Below are 27,567 nucleotides of genomic sequence, written 5' to 3' on the forward strand. Positions count from 1 at the left end.
GTTTTCAACTATAATCTCTTCAAATATTTTCTCAGTCCCTTTCTTTTTCTCTTCTTCTTCTGGGACCCCTATAATTCGAATGTTGGTGTGTTTAATATTGTCCCAGAGGTCAATTATTTTCATTCTTTTTTCTTTATTGTGCTCTGCGGTAGTTATTTCCACTATTTTATCTTCCAGGTCACTTATCTGTTTTTCTGCCTCAGTTATTCTGCTATTGATTCCTTCTAGAGAATTTTTAATTTTATTTACTGTGTTGTTCATCATTGCTTTATGCTCTTTAGTTCTTCTAGGTCCTTGTTAAACGTTTCTTGTATTTTCTCCATTCTATTTCCAAGATTTTGGATCATCTTTACTATTATTGCTCTGAATTCTTTTTCAGGTAGACTTCCTATTTCCTCTTTATTTGTTTAGTCTGGTGGGTTTTTACCTTGCTCCTTCATCTGCTGGTTGTTTCTCTGTCTTCTCGTTTTGCTTAACTTACTGTGTTTGGGGTCTCCTTTTCTCAGGCTGCAGGTTTGTGGTTCCTACTGTTTTTGATGTCTGTCCCCAGTGGCTAAGGTTGGTTCAGTGGGTTGTGTAGGCTTCCTGGTGGAGAGGACTAATGCCTGTGTTCTGGTGGATGAGGCTGGATCTTGTCTTTCTGGTGGGCAGGACCACGTCCGGTGGTGTGTTTTGGGGTGTTTGTGACCTTATTATGATTTTAGGCAGCCTATCTGCTAATGGGTGGGGTTGTGTTCCTGTCTTGCTAGTTGTTTGGCATAGGGTGTCCAGCACTGTAGCTTGCTGATCATTCAGTGGAACCTGGGTCTCAGCGTTGGAATGGAGATTTGTGGGAGAGCTTTCGCCATTTGATATGTGGAGCCGGGAGGTCTGTGGTGGACCAGTATCCTGAACTTGGCTCTCCCGCCTCAGAGGCACAGGCCTGACACGTGGCCGGAGCACCAAGACCCTGTCAGCCACACGGCTCAGAAGAAACGGGAAATAAATAAATAAATAAATAAATAAAATAAAGTTAATAAAATAAAAAATAATTATTAAAAATTAAAAAGTAATAAAAAATGAAAAGAAAGAAGAGAGCAACCAAACCAAAAAACAAATCCACCAATGATAACAAGTGCTAAAAACTATACTAGGGCTTCCCTGGTGGCGCAGTGGTTGAGAGTCCGCCTGCCGATGCAGGGGACACGGGTTCGTGCCCTGGTCCGGGAAGATCCCACATGCCGCGGAGCAGCTGGACCCGTGTGCCATGGCCGCTGAGCCTGCGCGTCCGGAGCCTGTGCTCCACAACGGGAGAGGCCACAACAGTGAGAGGCCCGCATACCGCAAAAAAAAAAAAAAAAAAAAAAAAAAAAAACCTATACTAAAAAAAAGAATAAAAACAGACAGACAGAACCCTCGGACAGATGGTAAAAGCAAAGCTATACAGACAAAATCACACAAAGAAGCGTACACATATGCACTCACAAAAAGAGAAAAAGGAAAAAAATCTATCTATCTATCTATATATATATATATATAAAAGGAGGAAGAGAGCAACCAAATCAGTAAATAAACCTACCAATGATAATAAACTCTAAATAGTAAACTAAGATAAACATAAAACCAGGAACAAATTAGATGCAGAAAGCAAACCCCAAGTCTACAGTTGCTCCTGAAGTCCACTGCTTCAATTTTGGGTTGATTCGTTGTCTGTTCAGGTATTCCACAGATGCTGGTACATCAAGTTGATTGTGGAGATTTAATCCACTGCTCCTGAGGCTGCTGGGAGAGATTTCCCTTTCTCTCATTTGTTCGCACAGCTCCTGGGTTTCAGCCTTGGATCTGGCCCCGCCTCTGTGTGTAGGTCTCCTGAGGGAGTCCGTTCTTCACTCAGACAGGATGAGGTTAAAGTAGCAGCTGATTAGTGGGCTCTGGCTCACTCAGGTCGGGCAGGAGGGAGGGGTACGGAATGCGGGGAGAGCCTGTGGCGGTAGAGGCTGGTAGAGGCTGGTGTGCCGTTGCAACAGCCTGTGGCACACAGTGTGTTCTCCCGGGGAAGTTTTCCCTGGATCACAGGACTAGTGGCGGGGTGCACAGTCTCCGGGAGGGGAGGTGTGGATAGTAACCTGTGCTTGTACACAGGCTTCTTGGTGGCTGCAACAGCAGCCTTAGCATCTCATGCCCATCTCTGGGGTCTCCGCTGATAGCCGCGGCTCGCACCCATCTCTGGAGCTCGTTTAGGTGGTGCTCTGAATCCCCTCTCCTCGCGCACCCTGAAACAATGGTCTCTTGCCTCTCAGGCAGGTCCAGACTCTTTCCCGGACTCCCTCCCGGCTAGCTGTGGCACACTAGCCTCCTTCAGGCTGTGTTCACGCAGCCAACCCCAGTCCTCTCCCTGGGATCTCACCTCCAGAGCCCGAGCCTCAGCTCCCAGCCCCGACCCGTCTCAGCCGGTGCGTGAGCAGACAAACCTCTCGGGATGGTGAGAGCTGGTCGGCACCGATCCTCTGCAGGAATCTCTCCGCTTTGCCCTCTGCACCCCTGTTGCTGCGCTCTCCTCTGTGGCTCCGAAGCTTCCCCCTGCCTCACCCCCCTCACCCCATCTCCACCAGTGAAGGGACTTCCTACTGTGTGGAAACTTTTCCCCCTTCACAGCTCCCTCCTAGAGGAGCAGGTCCTGTCCCTATTCTTTTGTCTCTGTTTTTTCTTTTTTCTTTTGCCCTACCCAGGTACCTGGGGAGCTTCTTGCCTTTTGGGAAGTCTGAGGTCTTCTGCCAGCATTCAGTAGGTGTCCTGTAGGAGCTGTTCCACATGTAGATGTATTTCTGATGTATTTGTGGGGAGGAAGGTGATCTCCACGTCTTAACCCTCTGCCATCTTGAAGGTCTCCTTGCTCTTTCAGTCTTGTAGTACCCATTCTTTTATATTCTACAGGTTAGTCACCTCTCCCATCCCAAACTCATGCATTTGGTTTTGAACCAAAATGGTGTTTTAAAATTTTATTTCTTTTTTTAAAATACTTATTTATTTAATTTATTTATTTGGTTGCCCTGGGTCTTAGTTGCAGCAGGCAGGCAGACTCCTTATTTGCAGTTCGCCGGCTCCTTAGTTGTGGCCTGCAGACATGCAGACTCTTAGTTGCAGCATGTGTGTATGATCTAGTTCCCTGACCAGGGATCGAACCCTGGCCCCCTCCATTGGGAGCGCGGAGGCCTATCCAGTGTGCCACCAGGGAAGTCCCTTAATAATTTAATTCTGTTTACATTTATCTTCTTAAATTAGACAGGTTTTTTTTCAGTCTTGTCAGGACATTTTAAATTCTGACTTGGTCATAAATTTTGCTTGCCATCTTTTTCACTTTGTATCCTCCTTGCATTTCATTAATATGTCAACTTTGTCCTCATTCGAGTTATGGGTAAAATGTGTGAATGGGGTAGGACTAAGGATAAAGCAGCATACTTTTTAGGACCAAATCTCACCCCACCCCTGTGGACATTTCAGCTATTAACTTGCTTATTATTTCACATCATTCTACTGTCTAGTTTACCTTTTCATCTTGTCCATAAGGGGATATCTCTTATTAGATAATTTGTCAAATGTCTTGCTAAAGTCTAGAAAAGTGAAGGCTGTATCCATCTGAGCTACCATATACTGATCGTATCAGAAAAGGAAAGAAGGTTAGTTTAGCGTGACTTGTTTTTCATATATGTATTTATTCCTCTTAACATAATCATCTCTTTCCGCTGTAAGACTTTTAAACCATTCATATGATAGTTTGTTATAGATTTTAGCATAGAATCAGCCTCAGGCTTTCCGGTATATTATTGACATCAGACACCTTCTTTTATGTTTTAAAAGTCAGGTCAGTGTTTGCATACTTCACATCATTCTCTTTCTCCTTGATTTTTCATAGATTTCAGCATTTTGGTCTTTTACTTCTTCTATTTCTCATGTATTGCAAAATGATGCTGTTTTTACCTCTTTGTCCATGTTGGGCTTCATTTTTTAAATATTAGTATTTATTCTGCCTAGTCCAGACCAACAATTATTCTCCTTAAATAGAAGATGAAGGGTAAATTTTACTGAATGTAAATTATACCTAATAAAGGTGACTTTTAAAAAAGGAGCAAGAAGACAAAAACATAATGGTCACTGAGCTGACAATACATATAAGGTGTTTGTTGCTCTGTGTCTGATACTGGTACTATATAATAATCTGATTTCGCTTATCAGTTCCAATTAGAGGACCCATCTTCCTTATTGTTCTGTGCTTTTTTGTTAACATCTTTGCTTTATCTTTAGTGTTCTTATACTTTTCTTCGTGTCTTTTCTATTCTTGAATGTTAGAATTACAGTATGTGGCTTTATTTGGTAGAAGAAATATGCAATTTGTTTCTTTAAAACAGAAGAAACAGTTAGATGGTTTGGAAGTGTTATTTATTATCTAATCACATTTAGCTAATTTGTTTATTTTTCTCAGACTCCGCTTGAAGTCTAATCCTTGGGGATTTCAAATGATATTCAATTGAAATAGCTCTACAACGTGTTTATAAAATATTGTTGGGCCAAAAAGTAATGGTGTGTTTTTATTCTCTCATTTATTCTTCAAAAATAATTGTTCAGACTTTGCAGAAGTAATTTCTGGGGCTAGACCAGCTTTGGCTTCAGCCTGTATATTTTTTAAAGAGGTATACCAGCAACTGGCTATAACACATAAATCATCATGAAATCTTTTATGCATAGTTCTTGCCCCACCCTTTCCTCAGCCTTAGCTGTCAGCAGTGCCACCACATGTTTCTGTCCTGTGGGAAAAGATCAGTAGCAAAAGGTATCACGGCCCTCTGTGTTCAGCTCTGCCAGTGTCCCACAGAGCCAGCCATCTGACTTGTTAACCAGTCTTAATTCTGCTCTCAGGAAGCCACCAGTTCCTCCCAGGTGATGTGCGAGGTTAGATATTCAACAAAGAGAGAGCTGCTGGTTAGTCTGTGTCAGTTCTAAAATTCATAAACGTTAAACTGATCTCTGAATATCTTTCAAGTTCTTAGCTTTCTAACACTTACGTTTAAAATGACATCTTTAATTTTTTCCTAGCTAGTCATTTTAAGCCTGACTCTTTCAGTAGAAAATACTATGCTCTGCTATTAAAAGAAGCTGAGATAAACATTAATTCTGTTCACAGGCATAAGGAGCATAAACTCTGGAAAATATTTGAAATACCTGCCTAGAAAATGGCTGCTTTTGTTTGTCTTTTCCTTTTGCTAGTCATCTGGTTTAGTATAGTGGGTTTTTTTCTTTGAATTTTAATTTATTTTATTTTTATACAGCAGGTTCTTGTTAGTTGTCTGTTTTATACACATCAGTGCATATATATCAATCCCAATCTCCCAATTCATCCCACCACCCCACCACCCCCCGCTTTCTCCCCTTGGTGTCCATACTAGTATGGTGTTTTATAGCAAAAAGATAAGATCTTAAGAGAAACTAAAAAATAAATTGGGGGCCCATTTACTCTATTTACCTTATCTCTAAATACATTTTTTTGCCATCCTTAGAAAAGAGTAATAGTTTTCTCACCACCACCTGAAGGGTTTGTTTGAGGTAATGCTTGAAATTAACCTCCAAGTCACATTAAAATTAAGAGGAGAAAGCAGTGTTAGTACATCAAAACATAGTTGCACACTACTGAGCAAAGTAGGCTTTAAAATACTGTGTGGTTGTGGTGTAGTTGTTCTTTCAACTTTATAGATTTGGATAGATCATCTTAGTATGGTTTATTTATTGAGAAGGGAAAATGCTTTTAAATGGTTATGTTTCTAAACGTATATAGTACACAGCACTGTTTAACTGAATGAGCAAAGGATAGGGGATAGTAAGCTCTCTGAAAATGAAATACTGCTACTGAGAGCATTTTCGGACAGAACTGGCGATAGCCCCAGTATTTTCTGGTGAATTAGGAGACTAATTTTTACAAGAAAGTTGAACATGATCCCATCTGCCCTTAGAGCCAGACAAAGCCAGGTTTAGGGGAAAATAATTTCTCTGGTGTGCAAGGGTACCTTTAACTATTCTATTTACTTTTGATTTCAGGCTAACCTAGATGAAAGCCAGATGAGTTCACCTACATTCCTTAGAGCTTTAATGACAGCTGTTTGTAAAGCAGCTATTATAGGTAAGTAATATTTCTGAAGGCAGCTCTTAACACCTGAAATCCCCTGTATGTCAACTGCTGATGAGATGATGTGGGTCAGAGTTTATATTGCCCTCCAAACTTGCCCTGTAAAGCTCAGTTTCTGTGCCAAATGGATACCATGTCTCTCTGTAATGCCTGGCTGTCTCGGGCAGGGGGGTGAATAGCTGCTCTGCCTGCAGAGAGCCCAGATGCGAACAGTTGCTGCGTGCCTTGTGTTCCTCAGTTCAACGGAAGTTGGTGCATGATCCTTGGGTTGTTTTATACTCTGCTACATGTGACTTTTCCTTGACTTTTCACCTCCAACATTCAAAGCCTCCTGTCTTCCATTGAAGAGTTTTAAAGAACAGTTTGAATATTCTTATTTAATATCAATGAAGGGCTAATCTCAACAGAAAAGCCATTATATGTAAATACATATATGAGGAAAGAAAATACCAATTATTTCTCCTGCTTTATGTTGACTTTATATGATAAGACATAGGTGGATAGGATTCAAATTGGTAGAAAACCTAAATGTTCCAAGCTGCATATAGTTTTTACCAGTACTTCATGAGATCATCCACTTAGTCTCAGACAGAAATCCACATTTCTATCACTGAAGTAGAAAAAAAAAAGAAATCTGTCAGCTCAAAAGTTGTTCAGGGCTTCCCTGGTGGCGCAGTGGTTGAGAGTCCGCCTGACGATGCAGGGGATACGGGTTCGTGCCCCGGTCTGGGAAGATCCCACATGCCGCGGAGAGGCTGGGCCCGTGAGCCATGGCCGCTGGGCCTGTGCGTCCGCAATGGGGGAGGCCACAACAGTGAGAGGCCCGCGTACAGCAAAAAAAAAAAAAAAAAAAAGTTGTTCAGAATTTCAGGTCTGTCTTTATCATTATAGAGATAGCTTCAGAGTTTAAGATTTTCTCTCAGATGAATGTTTTTTCAGATGAATGTTTTTCCAATGTTAGTTCTTTACCAAGGAAAATAACAGGCTAAGTGGAAAGTCTTCATTAAAATTTTTAAAGTAATTTTCAGCATCTATACAACCATAAGACTTTGGTGTTTTAATATCAGAGTTGTAAAGTATAGAAGGTGCTTTTAAAAACAAGATTGTGGGGCTTCCCTAGTGGCGCAGTGGTTGAGAGTCTGCCTGTTGATGCAGGGGACACGGGTTCGTGCCCTGGTCCGGGAAGATCCCACATGCCGCGGAGTGGCTGGGCCCGTGAGCCATGGCTGCTGAGCCTGCACATCCGGAGCCTGTGCTCCACAACGGGAGAGGCCACAACAGTGAGAGGCCCGCGTACCGCAAAAAAAAAAAAGAAAAAATAAAAAACAAGATTCTGTCCCAGTGCTAACTTACAGAAGAAATAAAACTGCATGCTTAAGCTTGCACAAGCCTCTTAGATAATCTCATCCACTAGAGGGCAGACAGCAGAAGCAAGAAGAACTACAGTTCTGCAGCCTGTGGAACAAAAACCACATTCACAGAAAGATAGACAAAATGAAAAGGCAGAGGACTATGTACTGGATGAAGGAACAAGATAAAACCCAGAAAAACAACTAAATGAAGTGGAGATAGGCAACCTTCCAGAAAAAGAATTCAAAATATTGATAGAGAAGATGACCCAGAACCTCAGAAAAAGAATGGAGGCAAAGATTGAGAAGATGCAAGAAATGTTTAACAAAGACCTAGAAGAATTAAAGAACAAACACCTAGAATAATTAAAGAACAAACAAACAGAGATGAACAATACAATAACTGAAATGAAAAATACACTAGAAGGAATCAATAGCACAATAACTGAGGCAGAAGAACGGATAAGAGACCTGGAAGACAGAATGAGGGAATTCACTGCCACGGAACAGAATAAAGAAAAAAGAATGAAAAGAAATGAAGACAGCCTAAGAGATCTCTGGGATAGCATTAAACACAACAACATTCGCATTATAGGGGTCCCAGAAGGAGAAGAGAGAGAGAAAGGACCCGAGAAAATATCTGAAGAGATTATAATCGAAAACTTCCCTAACATGGGAAAGGAAATAGCCACCCAAGTCCAGGAAGCGCAGAGAGTCCCAGGCAGGAGAAACCCAAGGAGAAACACACCGAAACACATAGTAATCAAATTGACAAAAATTAAAGACAAACAAAAATTATTGAAAGCAACAAGGGAAAAACGACAACATACAAGGGAACTCCCATAAGGTTAACACCTGATTCCACAGCAGAAACACCACAAGCCAGAAGGGAGTGACACAATATATTTAAAGTGATGAAAGGGAAGAACTGACAACCAAGATTACTCTACCCAGCAAGGATCTCATTCAGATTCGATGGAGAAATCAAAAACTTTACAGACAAGCAAAAGCTGAGAGAATTCAGCACCACCAAACCAGCTCTACAACAAATGCTAAAGGAACTTCTCTAAGTGGGAAACACAAGAGAAGAAAAGGACCTACAAAAACAAACCCGAAACAATTAAGAAGATGGTAATAGGAACATACATATCCATAATTACCTTAAATGTGAATAGATTAAATGCTCCAACCAAAAGACACAGGTTTGCTGAATGGATACAAAAACAAGACCCATCTATATGCTGTCTACAAGAGACCCACTTCAGACCTAGGGACACATACAGACTGAAAGTGAGGGGATCGAAAAAGATATTCCATGCAAATGGAAATCAAAAGAAAGCTGGAGTAGCAATACTCATATCAGATAAAATAGACTTTAAAATAAAGAATGTTATAAGAGACAAGGACACTACATGATGTTCAAGGGCTCAATACATAAGGCAGCTGCTTACAGCTGTAAAAGAGGAAATCGACAGTAACGCAATAATAGCGGGGGACTTTAACACCTCACCTAAACCAATGGACAGATCATCCAGACAGAAAATTAGTAAGGAAACACAAGCTTTAAATGACACAGTAGACCAGATAGATTTAATTGATATTTATAGGAGATTCCATCCGAAAACAGCAGATTACACTTTCGTCTCAACTGCACACGGTACATTCTCCAGGATAGATCACATCTTGGGTCACAAATCAAACCTCGATAAATTTAAGAAAATTGAAATCATATCAAGCAACTTTTCCGACCACAATGCTATGAGATTAGAAGTCAATTACAGGGAAAAAAACGTAAAAAACACAAACACATGGAAGTAAAACAATACGTTACTAAATAACCAAAGATCATTGAAGAAGTCAAAGAGGAAATCAAAAAATACCTAGAGACAAATGACAACGAAAACACGACGATCCAAAACCTATGGGTTACAACAAAAGCAGTTTTAAGAGGGAAGTTTTTAGCAATACAATCCTACCTCAAGAAACAAGAAAAATCTCAAATAAACCATTTAACCTTACACCTAAAGGAACTAGAGAAAGAAGAACAAATAAAACCCAAAGTTAGTAGAAGGAAAGAAATCATAAAGATCAGAGCAGAAGTAAATGAAATAGAAACAAAGAAAACAATAGCAAAGATCAATAAAGCTAAAAAACAAAAACAAAAAACCACGCATGCTTCTAGGCCCTGAGCATGCTTTTCTTAGCCCTTTTTTTTAACTGTGCCTTTCCCTCAGAAGGCTCAGATTAAATGTGTTGTTTGCCACTGTCACAGTTAGTCCTCATCCTGATAGTAATAATACAATGGTTCTAATTCTTTTACCCTTGTGAAAAGATTTTATATGAACTATCACTTTAATTTCCTTTCTAATTCCTTTTGTAGTTTGAAATGTCATGAAACCACTGTCCCTGTTTCATTACGATTAAAGATAAAGAACTGAGTGTGCTGCTCTTGAGGGAACCCAGCACTCTAAATATATCCCCCCCCCACTATATTTTTGTTTGTTTGTTTCAGGGAGAATATCCCATTAAGAATTTCAGAAAATTTTGGGTTTCAAAATCTTTGCCTTGGACCCCCTTGCTTCCTCTTTCCTTGCAGAGTCATGTGTGTCTTATCGACTCAGAAAATTGAAAGTGGCTCTGTGTGTTAATGCTCAGTTCTTCTATCACCTCCAGCCGACTGTTCTACCTTCCGAGTAGACACTGCTGTTATCAAGCAGAGAGTGCCGATCTTAATCAAGTACCTCGACTCAGATACGGAGAAGGAACTGCAAGCACTTTATGCACTGCAAGCATCAGTAGTAAAACTTGATCAACCTGCCAGTAAGTTCACCTCTTGCTACAATTAACCCAGCCAGAGGGTGAGATTTATCCAGGCCAAGACATGAGAGATGGTTGGATGGGCTTGAACAGTGGATAATAGAAGAATCACTAATTACAAAAACTCAGATAACCAATAACTTTAATAGACCTGAACGTTTTTAAGTGTTTGACTTTTATGAGAAAATGATAACAAGAACACTAGTTTATATGAGAGATTTAATCCTCGTCCTAGGGCAGGTCTGTCTAATAGACTTTCTGCAATGATGGAAATGTATCTCTGTCATGCAGTATGGTAACCATGAGCCACACATATCAGTTGAGCACTTAAATGTGGCTACTGTGACTGAGGAAATAAATTTCATTTAATTTAAATGTAAATAGCCACATGTGGTTAGTGGCTACCCTATTGGACAAGGCAGGTCTAGGGCATCTTGACATTAGCATATGTGCAGTACAGTTTTTCACCTTCTTAGACACAGGTCTTAATAATGAAAGAGGATGATACTCTTCAGAATCCTCAGATACCCAACAAAGACATTAAGGCAGTTTAGACTAATTTTCAGTTAATAGTTATGATTAATTCTGGCTAACCAGACAAATAAGGTAACCTGAATACCAGAGTCTTAGTGATGCTGGTAAATTAACTGAATTGTATTAAATCTTGAAAATTCAGTTGAAACTTGTGAAAGTGGATAGTAAATACTTGGCTATTTTAGAGATAGCACTGAAGTCGTTCTTTGGCATTTCCTTAGGCTGTAGCATTTTCAGAGTTTTCCTTCTTGGCTAGTGCTATTAAATCCCTCTGGGAAATAAAGGAAAAGATTGAAACAATCCTCAGGGTGTAACTGAAGAGACATTCTATCTTTAAATCTCTCTTTTTTGAACAATAATATAAGCTAAGTTTCCACTGTGAGAGCAAAACAGAGGATTAAAATTGCCCAGATCATCTGGACATTGAAAACAATAAACCACGACTATCATTTCACTGGATAAAATCCAGATGAGATCGTTTTTACCCTTTTTTTCATATGAATTATTACTCTTTTCATTTTGAAAATAACATTGGGGGGGGAAGTACATTCTGCCTTTTTCTCCCAAAATTTGTAAAAATAATATATTTTTATTGTAAAATTTCAAACAAAATGTATAAAGAAGAGAGTAAAAATAAAGTATTCTTATATTTAATTTTTAAGTGTTTAGGGTGAGAACTACCTGATATCAAACAACTCAGCAATATCAGAAAATAGTTCAAATTGAACAAAATAATAGGAATAGGAAATAGTTTAGACTGCTTAAATCTTTTCCCATTCTTCAGACAAATGGTTTTGCTCTTATGCTATCAAGAGGGAGTGTGATGAAGTGTCACGGATGCTCTTATCCTGGGGAGTTCATGTGCATCCATTCACTGCTTGGAAATACGGTCTTCTCACAGCTACCGTGCCCCCAGAACTGATGGTTTATTTTCACCTCCTTGCAGATTTGCTACGGATGTTTTTTGATTGCCTGTATGACGAGGAGGTGATCTCTGAGGATGCCTTCTACAGATGGGAAAGCAGCAAGGACCCCGCAGAGCAGAGTGGGAAGGGTGTGGCCCTGACATCTGTCACAGCATTCTTCACATGGCTGCGGGAAGCAGAAGAGGAGTCTGAGGATAACTAGAGCTTCCAACACACAAAATGAAGCAAAAGAAACAATTTAAGTATTTTCATAAACAGTGTCACGGCTTCGCCAATCACAGTGCAGCAAGGCCAATTCTCGCAGAAACCCCCACGTGTGCACGAGTGGGAGAGGGGAAAGAGAAAGAAAGGTGATCATGGAGGAAAAAGGTACTGGAAAAAAGTAAACTTCAAACCTGAGGGCGGGAGCACTAAAGCCAAAATACATGTATTATTTATAGAAAGTGTTTTCTGTTTTAATCTTTTCTTTTTAAACGAGGACTCATACTTTAAAAAAAAAAACATCTGTTTAGCAAAAAAAAAAAAAAAGTTGAGAACTTTTAATTTATTTTAAGGACTGCAAATGCCAGTGTAATTTTTTAATTTGCAGTTTCTGTAAACAACTTGTATAATAGAAAAGCAGAGAAATAAATTTCCCTCCCCTTCAGATGCACCTCACGTTTGTTTTAAAGCATAGTATTTAGTCCAGATTTAAGAAGGTTTGGGGTGAACAAGGTAAGAAAGATTATTATTATTATTTTTGGCATCAAATCTTTCTGCCTGCCTCTCAGCTTGCTTCAGAAAATAAAAAGATCAAAATAGTAATCAAAACATACATAACCTTGGAACAGAAGGAAATGCTGTGGACCAGAGAACTCCAAGAATTGTTTTAAAAAAAAGTGCTACCCTGGGAAAAGTACTCTTAATACTTTTGAAATCTTTAGAGCAACTTTAAGGCTTGTAAATACATAGAACAAATATTTAAAAAAACAAAAAGAAATTGACTCAATACTATTTCTTTTCACTTTCAAAATATAAAGAACAAAATAAAGACAAACGTTGCAAGTTTAAAAGAAAGTAAAGTGACTTCTCCTTTTGACAGCTGCTGCATGTGCGCCCATCTCTGGGAGGTGCTGTCTGGCTTCTCGCTGTCTAATCAAAATCACTTCTGAAGTAGGGGAGAGAGTGAGAGAGAGAGAGAGAGAGAGAGAGAGAGAGTGTGTGTGTGTGTGTGTCTGTCTGTCTGCCTGCCTGCCTGCCTGTCTGTGTGTCCACAGTTGGAAAAGGCAGGCTACTTTGTGGGTAAAGGAGGATGCTTGTGCTTGGGTGGGAGAGCTTCTCTGAAGTCCAGGGGACGCTTCTTTCCAACACCAACTAGAAATGCATTTGTGGTAGGAACAAACCTAACAGCAATATTTTAAATAACCACGTGTTCCACTCTATGTATTTGGATTAGGGGCACTAATTCAATTTGATACTACCACTACCACTGATTTTTAAAATCATCATTGCTGCCAGTGCTTAAGAAACGCAAAGATGTCTTCTAAAAAATGAAAGAAACCAAAGCTAAATTACACTTTTTAAAAAGTGGGTGTGGGGTCTAAAACCAAGCCAATACCATGTGTGAAAATCACATTTTTCCCAACTTCAGCTTCACTCAAGCCATTCTGGTGAGTATAAAACAAACTGTGGTTTGGGCCTCTGTTTCTCCGACAGATATTGGAGTGCTGTGCTGTGCTTTGTTTTTTTTCTTCTTTGATGAAGTTGTAGTCTCTACAGGTGGCTTTCCATTTCAATTGTTTGTAGGCCATCACCCTACAAAATGTATTATGAAGAAAGCCATGCTGCTCCCAAATAAGCAGTCTTGTATTTTGTATCTGGATAACCAAAGAGTTCTTCTAGCTTCCACCTCTGAAGAAATATTCACATTAAGAGACTTGGCAAGACTTGTGGTGCCCAAGAACAAAACTGTCCATAGCAATCAAAAGTTCTTCAGAATGTAGTTGAACACAATACAGGATCCCACTACATGAGCACACTGAGCCCACTGCACAGGGGTGGAAAGCTGTTCTCGAAGAACAAAACCCTGAAAGTCTTGTGACAGGCGTATGACAGCAGCTGTCATCAGAGATGCGGCCTGAAAAGTTTCAGGGTCTGGCTGCAGGCTCTGCCTGGGAACCCTCAGTTGGGAGAAGCAACTTGATTCTGTGTTATATTGAGTTTTTAACAGCTGCCAGAATCAAAAGTGCAGAGGGTTCTGATCCAGGAATCTCCTGACTGATGCAGCTTTAGGTGTCGGCAGCACTCACAGGGGTGAAGGGTGGTGGGTGGGGATGGAGAACTAAGGTGGTGACTGCCTCTTGGAAATCCGTGGCTGTCGTTTGCAGGGGTCTAGCCAGGATGGAACTTCAGGTAGTAGTGATGGCCTATTCATGGGTATTTTAGATGTGGACAAGTGTAAGGACTGGAGGAAAGAGAATAATATTGGGGGGGAAATAATTCAAGGGTTGAAAAAAGCTTCAGCTATAAATGTCTATAGTACAGTAACAGAAATAGTGTTGGAAATCTCAACCTATAAGTGTGAAGTGTGATGAGGAGACTACAAAGTAATTTATGGATAACTTGCTGCTTTATGCACAGAACGTTAGATGGGATTAGCAAGATTACCTAATGGCAAAATATGAGCAAAGTGGGATATTGATCCACGCTTACACCAGCTGAAATGCAAAACACTGTTGTGTTAGCTTCTACTGCACAGCAAAATGGATCAGCCATACATACACATATATCCCCTCCCTTTTGGATTTCCCTCACAGTTTTCTTACTGGAAAGCAAGGTTTGGTTGTTTTGGGTTTAAAGTAATAGGTGACATGGCCAGCACTGACGTGGCTGCAACTCCTTCAAGCTGTCACAAAAGCTCTTTCACCCATTTGAACTTTGGGAAGAGGTTCATTAATTAAGGTTTAGTTCACTGATTAAGGTGCTTTATGCCTGTATTCAAACCAGCTAACTTATAGCTACTCAATAAGTTTAAATGAGAGTTTTTCCCTTTCTAGAAAAAGAACATGATGCCAATTTTCAAAATAGACCCATTTTAGATTCTTACAAAGACCAGCAAGCCTGTTCATGGCTGCCTCATGCACTTGGTTCATTCAACAAATATTTACTACGTTCTAAGTGCAGGGAATAAAACAGTGAACAAAACAATCTTTACTCCCATGGAGGTCACATTTTTCATGGAAAAAAGACAAACAGAAAGCTGGCAGTTTACATTGCTACATCAGCATACCATCCCACTAGGACCCGTCCACCGCTTGTTATGCTGGCAGGCCTTTGATTTGGGTTTTGTCTTTTTTAATATATTTCAAAATACAATCTAGATTATTTACAACAATTAACCCAAAGACAGTTTTATCTGGTCTAGGACCACTCTTCAAACAAGTTATCATTCTGGGGTTTTTGACATCTTTTTGTTACAAATGGCTCCATTCAAGGAGAATTTCCTTTTGTCACTCTGTGAACTTGATCCAGTCAAAAGGATTCTAAGCTAGAAAAAATAGTCTTGGGCTATTGGATGTAATTCTGTGTTGCAGGATCCCAGTTCCAGACCAGGGACTGAACCCAAGCCACAGCAGCGAAAGTGCTGAATCCTAACCACTAGACTACCAGAACTCCCTTAAGTTTTATTACTTTAAAAAAAAAAAAAAAATGTAGGGATCCAGCTTTTCAGTTTTGACCATTCCATTGGCCCTTATGCACTCCTACATTCCCCATTTTGGAGAGAAGAACATTGTGCATTCCTTTATTTTTGTGTTGCTTTTTTTCTTATTGAGATACATTTCACATACTATAAAATTCACCCAAAATTTACTATATTCACAGTTGTGCAACCATCACCACTATCTAATGTCAGAGCATTTTCATCATGCCATAAAGAAGCACATATCCTTTAGTAGTCTCTCCTCATTCTCTACTCTCCTCAGCCTCTGAGAGCCACTTACTCTATTTTTTGTTTCTGTAGATTCATTTAGATGAAATCATACATTGCATTGCTTTTTGTTTTGACCTCCAGTCCAACATTTAGCAAATGATCAAAACCTCACAGGTGTTTGCAACATCAGGGACCTAACAGCAATGTTTAAGACCCTGATATTCCCCTGTTTTTGACTTTTTGTTCTCTGTTACTTCTTTAGGTATAACTTGGAAATATGTTTACAACCATCAGCTAATTCTGAACAAGTTCCTGAGAATTTCCTTTTGTCACTCTGTGAACTTGATGTATATGACCTGGGATATCTGACGTCCTAGCACTGGCAACTAGGGTCTGGTCATTTTTGACCTCTCATTTATTGCTACTTGAATAACTTTTCCATGGGGTTGAAATTCCTGCATGAATTAGAGGCTACTACAGTGTACCCTGGAAAAGTTAAGATGTAGCTTGACTTGGAGTCTGAGGTTTTATTTGTCCTCTCCATTGAGGCACATTTGGACATAGGGACTGTTGAGGCTGCTTACTTGTCATGAAAGTAAAATTACTCATTAAGGAATAAAAATGCCTTGAAACAGCCCCTACTACTCGTTAGTCCCAGTTTATTAGTCTTACAGAAGATTACTTTTCCTATTCAATAAACTTGAGCTCTAAGTCTCCACATCCTCCAGTAGTTTAGGGAGAGATACACTATACGCTCACTAGCTTCAAAGATCACATGTATCCCTCAGAGGGAAAAATGATTATCTGTTAATGTCGGGACTACCAACCATCCCCCCCAACAAAAAAAGGGAAGACATCATTTTGTATTACCAAATCATGAAATGACTTAACATATCAAAGAAAAAAAGCTACAGAGACCCATGTGCCAAACTTTAAAAATATGTTTTATTGGGCTTCCCTGGTGGCACAGTGGTTGACAGTCCGCCTGCCGATGCAGGGGACACGGGTTCATGACCCGGTCCGGGAAGATCCCACGTGCCGCAGAGCGGCTGGGCCCATGAGCCATGGCCGCTGAGCCTGCGCGTCTGGAGCCTGTGCCCTGCAACGGGAGAGGCCACAACGGTGAGAGGCCCGCGTACCACAAAATAAATAAATAAATAAATAAAATATGTTTTATTTTGAAATAATTTTACTCTATGGGGAAGTTTCAAATTTAGTAGAGATAGTTCCATATACACTTCACCCAATTCCCTATTAATGTCTTACACTGCCAGAGGACATTTATCAAAACTAAGAAACCAGCATTGGTGCATTGCTGTTAACTCCAGACTTTATCACTACTGTCCCTTCTGTCCTTTTTGTAGTCCTGGATGCAATCCAGGATACCACATTGCGTTTAGTCATCATGTATTCTTAGTGTCCTCTGGCCTTTGACAGATTTTTAATCTTTCCTTGTTTGTCATGACCTTGACAGCACTGGTCAGGTACTTCGACAAACCTCAATTGGGTTTGTCGGGTGTTTTTCTCATAATTAGAGTTTGAGGTAAAAATACCTTTTAAGTGAAGTGCCCTCCTTATATCAGGGGGTATGTGATGCCCCCATGACGTCATTGGTGATGTTTAACCTTGACTACATGGTTAAGGTGGTGTTTGTCAGGTCTCCACTCTAAAGTTGTTTTTCTTTTCCCCTTTTCTTACTCTGGTCTATTTGGAAGCTAATCACTAAGTCTAGCCCACATTGGGCGAGGGAGGGTGGAATAGGAGAGAATTAAGCTCCACTTCCTTCCTGGAGTTGGAGATACCTGCTTATTATTTCGAATTCTCCTGCAAGAAAGATTTGTCTCTTCTCTTTGTTTCTTTATTCAGTCATGTGTAAATACGCACACACACGCATATAACTATATTATATATATATACATATATATCAGTACAGATTCATGTATATTTATCTTACACTTTGAGTTATAATCCAATACCACATTATTTTGTCACCCAGATTGTTCCAGCTTTGGCCTTGGGAGCCTTTCAAGTTAATTCATGTGTCTCTTTGACATTTCTTCATCTGTTTGTTTTTAGAGCACTTACTTTGTGACAGTACAAAATGCCACTGGAGTATCTTGGATTTTTGCATTTTTCCTGCCCTAGTCATAGAGTCAGTCATTTCTTCAAGGAGCCTTGGTTTCTTTTAGGAGAATAGTATTTAGAAACCTAGATCTGGGCACTGGGTGAGCTCATTACTACTGGGGTTTCTCTGCTTCTAGTTCTGCCAGCACTGTAAACTCTTTTTTTTTTTTTTTTTACTGAATGTGAGATCTTGCCAGTTTCACAGGAACACTGACTTTTTACAAATACTGCTTCATTTTTTATATGATAACTCTGGTACCCAAAAGACTTCACCCTATAGACATTACAATTATGGTTTTGCTCACCCTACATAACAAGAAAAAAGGATTTGAACTATTCCCTCTCTTTCCCTGTTATGATAATTTGTTTTAACTTTCCCTTAGCTAGCAATATTCAGACAATCTACTAAAGTACCATACAGTACAGTGTTAAAATCTTGCCTGAGAGACTAACTCAATTAAATAATAATAATGGAAATTGCTAAATAACCAGAAGTTAACTGACAATGGAAACCATTGTACTGCATATCAAAACTTGATGAGATGCAACTAAAATAGTACTTTGAGGTAAATGTAAAGTCTTAGATTTATTCAGGAAACATGAAAGAGTTAAACAAATTAGGCCATCTAAGGAACCAGCTGAGTAAAAAACATGTTACCTGAGTGGATAGCAAGAGTTCATATAGGAAGAAGTTGTATGCTGTAGTGGAAAAGAGATCTTGACTAGAGTTAGGAGACTTGTGTTCTGATGCTAATGCTACTGTTTACTGCTAACTTGTTCACTCTCACTTGTATGGGCCCCCACTGTCCTCTCTAAAAAGGGTTCACTCATGCCAACCATATGAGCACATCCAGAATCACTTTAAGTACTGTTTGCCAAGCTTAACAGTGAATTAAGTCTTGGTGAAATAGGATATTAAACTTTTCGAAGAAGTAAGAATATCAAGATTTTCTGAAATTTTCTAAACAAATGACCATCCAGCAGTTGAACTTGTTCTACCGGTGATTTCCTTTCTGACTCTTCTGAAATATTTACCTCTTGTTAATCAAAATATGTCTTCTGACCTGAAGTCCTAGGAAACTATCTTTGCCAAAGCTCTAATGGTTGTCCTATCTTAATTGCTTCCTAGAACATAGAATAACGGGGCTCAGCATTGTTGTGTGTTAGAATCACCTGGCAGTTTTCAAAAACACAAATCCTGGGACTCCACCCCAGACCAGTTATTTCAGACTCTCTGAGGATGAAACCTTGGCATCATTTTTTTTTTAAGTCGCCTAGGTGATACTAATATGAGCCAGGGTTGAGACCACTGTGGAATGGTGAAAATAACCTGATTTACCAAACAGTTTTGGGAACAATTTATATTTTCAGATTTTTTTTTAAAAGTTTCAGTCATGTTACAACCCTTTTTCATATCTTCATTGTTTTTTTGTTTTGTTTTGTTTTTTTGGGCCACACCTCATGGCATTCGGAACTTCCCAGACCAGGGATCAAACCCACGTCCCCTGCAGTGGAAATGCGAAGTCTTAACCACTGGACCACCAGGGAAGTCCTCTGATATTTTAGAAATATGTTTAAACTGCAAGGTGTTGGTTGGACACACAAATGTGGCATTACAAATGGCACATGTTTTGAAAATACAGTGCTGTGAGAGCATATAATGGGTGCCCTGTGTAAACTGGGGGGGTTAGGGGATGCTTCCCTCAGGAAGAGAATTTTAAACTGAGAAATCTAAAGAATTAAATAGTTAAGGGGGTGGGCTCAAGTAGAAGGGATCATGAGTGCAAAGGCTCTGTGGTAGGGGGGATGCAGGGTGTATTTGCAAAATGAAGAAAGAGTGGCAGGTATGGGGAGAGTCCATTTCATGTGCAGAAGTAGAATTTAAACATGTCCTGTGACAGATTAATCCAGACAAACCTTCTCTGGGCAAATGGGTGAAAGAACTTTTTGAAAGTTGCCGTATTCTCTCAATTTAGTAGAATTAGCTAGAGACCAACCTTAGTTGGGTTTTTTATGTTTTGTTTTTTTTTTAATAAGTTGTCACTCAGTAAGAGGAATGGCCATACTTTTAATCATTTCCAGTCCCAAAATTTAGCCACACAGTTAGTGGATGGGAATAACTTCTGGCTCTTTAGAATGAACAGTTAAGTTTATATCTAAGATTAAAGTTATCTATAAACACCATCCACCCCATAAGGTTGTTGTGAGGATTAATTAAAGGAGATCAGATAAAGCCCCTAGCATCCTGCCTAGAATACCTGGGGCATGTCCTCCCTGTGTCCAATGTTCTTTTTCTATCCCATTCTACAACCTTAGTCATATTCAGCCACATACAAAATTAAACTACACTACCTTCGAACCCATACCCCCTGCAGCGGAGCATGGAGTCTTAACCACTGGACCGCCAGGGAAGTCCTTCCATCACCATTCATTTTGGAACTTCAGGTTTGTGTTTTTTAAAACAAATGGATCCATTTTCATAATTCTGACTTTAAAAATCTGTCTTCTTTTCAGTCATAGATTTTGATTCATGTTTTCCTTTAAATTACTGGGTTTTATTGGGAAAAATACCTTCCCCTTTAAGCTTAAAGAAACTTTCTCAAACTTCCCCATAACCACGAAGGAAAGATGTGTTATGGTGACCAACTCATTTTGCTGGGATTTTCCTGGTTTAAAACCTGAACGTCCTGCCTCCCACTAACTCTCAACCTCCCCATCAGTAAACCCTGACAGTCACCACCCTAGGTGTCATTGATCTGACTCTCACTTATCTCTGGCCACCATCACAGGCTTGGTTCCCCTTCAGGCATCTTCCCGCAAATAAGATTTGCCTTTTAAGACACAAAGTAGGAGTGGAGAGAGAAGAGTAGTACTGTTGGCAAATTTACTTCCTATTACACTGTCAAAACTGGATATATTTTGATTTTTAGTAAATCTGATAAATGAGTGTCTTTATTATGTCTAAAATGCGGTTGTCTTGCCTCTGGTGTTTAAAAGGGGTAAAAGATGGTTCAACACATACAATTCCCAGAACCTGACATGAGCCAGGCTTGAAAGCAAATCCTGTTGCTTTCCCTAGAGATGGCAGGACTAAGTACCTTAGGGACCTTAATTCTAGGTTCTAGTTCCCACTGAAAGACACCTATAATAACATTCCCAAATGTTTTTGTTCCTTTGAAGGCTGAATTGTAACTTCAATTTGTCAGATGCTTCAAACTTAAAGGGTAGCTTTTAAAATCCTTATCCTCAAAATGACAGTAAACTCTTGGCACTAACACTTTTCAGACCCCCTCAAGGAGCTAGAAACATTGACTCCAATTGAACACCGAAGGGCTAATGACATCTAGGACAGAGGTTCTCAAACTGTGAATGACAAAATTAATGGATTACAACCAGTATTAAATATATATATATATATACATATATATATATATATATATATAGAGAGAGAGAGAGAGAAGGGGGGGACATACGACAGAAAATGTTATTTTGTAAAATGTATTTGGTTTTTATATTCTGATCTATGTATGATTCTTTATCCAAAACGATTGGGATCAGACATATTTTAGACTCAGAATTTTTCAGAGTTTAGAAAAAAGTTTTTCAGTTCGATGACTGCTATGCTGAATAGGGTTAAAATTATTGCCACCAGTGAGTAGAAGAAAGTGCAACATCGGCAGAGGAGGATCCAGGGGTGTTGCTTATCTCTAAACCAGGGTCTTGGCCTCAGATAATAACAAACAATAAAAGAAAACCATTAAGGGGGTGGCAGTAGTGAAGTAATATTAAATCTCTTCATCAGTCTCCACTTTCTGCCTAATCATATAAATTAATTCTCTTACCATCCCTTTCCAAGCTGCAGCCAAATTGAGAGCCATTTCCAGTCTTTCCGGCTAGAAACCAGAAAAGTCAGATGACCCCCAACCCTACCAGGACCATACCTTCTTAAGGGATCGAAGCTCCAGCCTGGCTTTTGGTTACTGCTGTGTGAAATTGCAACCCCTCAGCTTTGATTTGTGGGGAAAATAAAGATCAGGCTTGCTAGGAACAGAAACTTCTCTCCCCACCAGGCAATCAAGAATTATTCTTTAAACATCTGTGTTAACACGAGGTGGAATGTGAGTAAAATAGGTTGATGGATCTTTCATGCTCAACCTTGTGAGGCAGTGTCATAGCTGTGGTCTGGAATATTCTTGGAATCTGCAATTGCTTCAACTTCCTCCATCCTTATGCCTAAATCTCCAAAGTCACATATTTTGCTTTTCTATACAAAACAAGACCTTTTAGCCTAACAGATTTAAGTATCACTTAGCTTTAAATTTGAGGAATAGCAAAAAACCTATTACACTGACAACAGGCCATGAAGTCTGCAAAGCTTGCTGTATGCTAGAGTTTCAACAGTGACTTGGCTTTTGAAGAAAATGAGTGTTTTTGTTGAAAACTAGAAATGATGCAGTTGCATTTTGGGGACTTTTTTTTTTTTTTTTTTTTTGCGGTACACGAACCTCTCACTGTTGTGGCCTCTCCCGTTGAGGAGCACAGGCTCCGGACGCGCAGGATCAGTGGCCATGGCTCACGGGCCCAGCCGCTCCGCGGCATGTGGGATCTTCCCGGACCGGGGCACGAACCCGTGTCCCCTGCATCGGCAGGCGGACTCTCAACCACTGCGCCACCAGGGAAGCCCGACTTTTTTTTTTTTTTTAATTAATTTTTTTATACAGAAGGTTCCTATTATCCATTTTGGGGACTTCTTAACACTTGCTTTTCTAGTTCACAAAACCCTACATTTTCTCATGTTTCTGGGACTCCAGAGTCACTCCTATAAGCTGGTTGGCCCTGGGCAGAAGTGTGAAGTCATCACGGACGACAGCACGTTTACTCCTTTTCTCTCTCCTAGAAGCTCTTCCTCTAGTCAGAGTTCTTACTCTTCTGATCCCTGACTGTCCAATGGAAAGCTTTAGATTCTCAAGTTCAGAGGTTAAAACAATGAATTCTGAATTACCAGTTTGAGGCCTGTACGTTAGCTCTCCTTGATAGCAGCACTTTAAAATTGCTATAGAAGAGATTAAAAGGAATGAATGGTGGAACTTCAGGGACTTTGATATCAGTCAGTGTGAGAGGTCTCTGTGCAAGAGGGTCTTACTGGTGCTCTGACCGTAAACTCCACACACTCCATAAGAACTGAGCTGCTCTTAAACTTGCCAAGATGCGTGTTCCCTCGGTGCAGAACATCAAACAGCCTAACAGCTTAAGTAAAGGGTGCAAAATTCATCATGTAAATCTGTTTTTAACAAACACAATTGAATGATGTTTTTACTAGTATAGCTCAAAGAAAACCAAGTGAGATAAACTATAAAACCATACCCCATGGAGTCTTAACTCGGATGCGGCTAAGTATAAAAAGCAAAACTGGCCTTCCCTGGTCGTGCAGTGGTTGAGAGTTCACCTGCCGATGCAGGGGACACGGGTTTGTGCCCCGGTCCGGGAGGATCCCACATGCCGCGGAGCGGCTAGGCCCGTGAGCCATGGCCGCTGAGCCTGCGTGTCCGGAGCCTGTGCTCCGCAACGGGAGAGGCCACAGCAGTGAGAGGCCCGCGTACAGCCCCCCCAAAAAAAAAAAAAAAAAAAAGCAAAACTGACCAGATGTTACATTTAGCAGACGTAAAATGCCTCAAGCAATATACATGTCCAATAAAAACTTCAAATCCCTTTGGAAGTGAAAAACAGCTTCAAACTTCAGTGAGTGTTAGCTTTAGTGCATGGTTGGGAGGCGGTTGTTTGCAAGCGCCTCCATGCGCACACTCTGGAGAAAGAATTTTGTTTTCAGGGTTTTCCCTCCTTGGGTGTACGTGCTGTAAACAACAGATAAGTTGTGTGTGTGTGTTTTAAGCAAAAATCTGTGGAGTGGAGAAATCTAGTTTGCCCTTATCTGTGTCAGCTTCTTGCATGAGATAGGGCTAAAGACATTTCCGGGAAAAAGAAGAAAGGTAGGACGTTTTAAGCATATGAACACATAAAAATGGAAGAGTCTTTAAAAAAGGAGACAAAAGATAGAAATGTTGATAAGAAAGGAAGTGAGCAGGATGAAGTTTGGGCACAAAATGACCAAAACACCTTGTGAACATGTTTAATGGGACATTAGAGTGCCAGGGCATTAGTAATCCCATCGGGACATTAATGGTAACACTCACCTTGTAAGGAATTTTTGGTGGTGGTGGTTAAATTTTTATATACCTCCCTTTGGAACTGATGGAGTGGATGGCTATGCCTGGGAAAGCTGGTGAGACAGTTAAAGTGCTATCGGCAATGCCAGAGCCTGAGGACTGGGCTAGCAAGCGCTTAAATGGTTTCATAATAAATCTTTGGGATGACAGGCACATGCATTTGAATGCTAGTCACACTGCTCTGAGCCTCAAGGCAATTGTAGTGTTTATTATTTCCCTATATCATTACCCGAACCCCCTCTGACCGCGACAAAACACCTACTACTTTAGGTACATAGAATTTTCCCAAACCGACTTTGAAAAGTTACATTTTTAAACAGTACGTACAAGCCGAAGTACGCTGATACCAACGTAAAATGGCAATCCAAAGGGAATTCCCTGTTTTCTAATCCCACGGTTTCCTTGTTGAGAACCGTCCCTGCATATGCAGATTGGGGAGCCAGGGAAGACCGTTTCATTGATTAGAAAATCAACTTTTACAGTTCTTTTCCTGAGTCATTACGCTACCCTGTACTGTATGGATACTTAATGGGAACGAACGTGAGGTACTGAATTTTCCGCTCTCTGGGTTTCTAATTATTCCAACCGCCTTCAAAGAAGTGTAGTTCTTGTGCTGTGGCTAAATTCAGAAGCGGGAAATCCCAACCCTTCTAAAGGCAGACGGATCGCCAAAACCAGGGACTGAACCAGAGTAGAGAAGGGTTAAGTGAAAAGAGTGCCCTTCCGAGGAAACCGAAACTGCAAAACCCAAGCTAACGGGCGCCACCCGGGAAGCGCCGGGTGGAAGGTGCACAGACCCCGCCCGGGCGTCCCCACATCCCGGAGCGCCCTCTCGCGACCCCGCGCGCCCGACCGGGGAGGCAAGCCTCGCGCGCTCCCTCCGCTCCCGCGGGCTGGGGGTGCGGCCGCCGGCGCGCGCGGGGGCGGGGCCGGCTTGGGGGGCGCGCGCGCGGGGCCGCGGGCAGGGGGGCGGGGCGGCAGAGCTCGGCGGCTGGGCCTGGAGGACAGCGGCGGCGGAGGCGACGAGCGGCAGCAGGAGCGGCGCCGAGAATCCTTGCGGGACGCGGGCGACAGGAAGCGGGGAGCGCAGAGGTAACTCAGAACGGACAAGGCGGGTGGGGAGTGGGTGCGGGCCCGCTGGACCCCGAGGGCGAGTGGCGGAGGCCGCTCGCTCGGGGAGCCGACGCCGCTCCCCAAGAGGAGGGGGCGGGGCGCTCGCGTCCCCGGAGGTGGTGCCTTTTGTCTGCCTTCCCCGACCGCTCCGCCCCCTTCCCCTCCCCCCACTGCGACCTAGCCCCCTGCCCCTCTTCTGGAAGCCTCCTCCGGGGCCCTCTCGCGCGCGCGCTCCCGCCCTTGTTTTGTTTGGGCTGGGGAGGTGGGGGAGCTCTTCCCTGATCTAGGGCCCTGTGTCCCAGCGCGCCTGCGCCAGCGTCCTCCCGCCCTCTCCGATTGGCTGAGGTCTTGCGCATGCTCCCGAGGCTTGCGGTGGGCCCCGCTGTCCGCTCGCTCCCTCCCTCCCCCTCACCCCACTCTCAGCGGTTTTCGGAGCCGGTTCGAAAGATGCCGGCGGCGGTGACTGGCTGTGGCGAACCCGCCCCCCGGGTTCTCCGCCCCCGCCGCCGCCATTACGGAGCTCCCAGCGGTGAGTGTACCGAGCGCTGGGACTAGCGGTCCACTGCCTCTTGCGTCGCGCGGACGGCCGCTGCTCGGGTCGCGGCGTCGGCCTCCCCGCGCGCATCCCGGAGCGGGAGCCCGAGCTGTCAGCTGCAGTGAGCGCGCACCTCGGTGTCCGCTGCCGCTGAGCTCGCCGCCCTTTGCCTCGCCGCCTTCATCCTGGCTCCGCTCTCCCCCTGCCTTGTGCTCGGCGCCGCACCGGCCGCTCCCCGCCTTTGTCTCTCCTGGTCTTTCTAACCGGTTCTCTCGGCGGTCCGGGCTCGGTGTCAGCTGTTGGCGCCCCTGAATAGCCTTTGCTGCTGCTGCCGCTGCCGCTGCCGCCGCGACGCGGGCCTAAGCTTTCGTTTTCCCGTATGGCTTTCCTAGAGCTTGTTAGTCACTGCTCCTTAAGTGATGTGATTTTAGCTAATAAAGTCAAACGTGTGAATAGGGGCGTTTGTAAAGAGTTGGAGGCAGGAGTGGTGAAGTGAGAGGCCCAGATTTGAGATTTTGATACCGAATTGACCAATGTCTGTGACCGAGGACGAGTCACTTAACCACTTTGAGGGAGTGTTCACCCCTGCACAGAGGACGGCCAAGGTGAACTTTACCGCCCTTTCCGCGTATACATTTTCTCTCTGTTGTTTATCATGCTTCCCGACTTTATGTTACATTGAAAAGTGAGAATCTAGTTAAAAGTACAGCTAGGAATTTACCAGGGACTTTATGGACAAAGCTGGCTTGTCTTAGAGTGAAGTTACACGTGTCTAGTTTTAATTTGGAAGATAGTTCAGTTTTGTTTAATCTGGCATAGGCATAAAACTGTTAAGAGCTTTTAAAATTCTTATTGCTCTTTTCCGAAGTTTAGTGTAATGTGTTTCAAAGTAGAAGTAACATTTTTAGAGGTTATTTTTGGCCTTGTTTTTAAGCTTAATTGGAAGATTGAGGGCGAGAACTTGGCGGAAGTGTCCTGAACTCTTCGTGTATAGATGAAAATCCTAACTCTTGAGCCAGTTAGATTGTGCGTGTCTTAGGAATAGATCCGTGTAGTGTCCATAGCATCTGTGCCCAGTATAGACACTGATATATTGAAATACGAAAGTGAAAAAGAAGTTGCTAGCTAATTATACGCATGCTTTTTGTGACATTACTCTTTAAGTCTGAACATAAAGACTTTAGATTGAGAACAATTTGATGTAATCAGTGCATAGCTAATGATATTATAATGTATAATGTCTTGTGTACATTTTATGGTAAAATATGAAATAATTCTTTCCCTAAAATGCGTACTTTAAAGGATATCAGTAAACTGAAATACATTGTTGAACTACTTCTTTTTCTAGTGCTTTCTCAATGTAGAGAAAGTAAATTAAAACTCTGAAATTACGGACTTTCTACTTTTACAACCTTTTCTTTATTGCCTGCATTTAAACAACTTAGCACTTCCCTTGACGAAAGCAAATCTTTGTTATGTTAATGTTACATTAAATTTAAAAAACAAACAGGTTGATGACCACAGAAAGACCACATAAACCACAGGTAAACTCAGATGGCACATATAAGAACCCAGATGAAAAACTTATTCAAGTTTCGTCTATTCGTTCTTTCACTTAATAAATATTTATTAAGCACCTATTCTGTGCCTGGTATGTTTCTTAGGCACCAAGTATGCAGCAGTGAACCAGCCAGATAAGATTCCTGCGAGGAAACAAGTGTGGCGGCCTAAAAGTCTGATCATTCAGAAATGTAGCAACAAAAGTTAAATTAATGGGTACCTGTGATGTTAAGGTAGTGTGAATTAACCATTCATATAGTTTTGTTAGCTCTGTGATAAACAGTGAACTTATGGAATAACTCATTAACCAACCTATTATAA

The 27,567-nt window shown here is 41.5% G+C and overlaps 2 protein-coding genes across 22 annotated transcripts in view; both read left to right on the forward strand.

The window, feature by feature from the left end:
* The window catches only part of EIF4G3 (eukaryotic translation initiation factor 4 gamma 3), a 374,779-nt gene extending 361,962 nt beyond the window's left edge, over window positions 1-12,817 (forward strand). For all 17 annotated transcript variants that reach the window (XM_081224467.1, XM_081224470.1, XM_081224463.1 and 14 more), the window contains 3 exons: window positions 6,067-6,148; window positions 10,177-10,323; window positions 11,801-12,817. In XM_081224467.1, coding sequence (XP_081080593.1) covers window positions 6,067-6,148; window positions 10,177-10,323; window positions 11,801-11,982 — 411 coding nt within the window. In that variant the 3' untranslated portion in view covers window positions 11,983-12,817. The remainder of the gene's footprint in view (window positions 1-6,066; window positions 6,149-10,176; window positions 10,324-11,800) is intronic.
* Window positions 12,818-25,003: 12,186 nt separating this feature from the next.
* The window catches only part of HP1BP3 (heterochromatin protein 1 binding protein 3), a 35,386-nt gene continuing 32,822 nt past the window's right edge, over window positions 25,004-27,567 (forward strand). For 2 of the 5 annotated variants that reach the window (XM_081224453.1, XM_081224456.1), the window contains exon 1: window positions 25,004-25,130. The gene's annotated coding sequence lies outside the window, so the exon portion shown is untranslated. Of the gene's footprint in view, window positions 25,131-25,588; window positions 25,681-27,350; window positions 27,480-27,567 lie in introns of those variants that run through there. The other 3 variants (XM_081224454.1, XM_081224458.1, XM_081224455.1) reach the window with 3 other exon arrangements.

The sequence above is a fragment of the Mesoplodon bidens genome (assembly GCF_964165515.1).
Source record: "Mesoplodon bidens genome assembly, chromosome: 2".
Lineage (NCBI taxonomy): Eukaryota > Metazoa > Chordata > Mammalia > Artiodactyla > Ziphiidae > Mesoplodon > Mesoplodon bidens.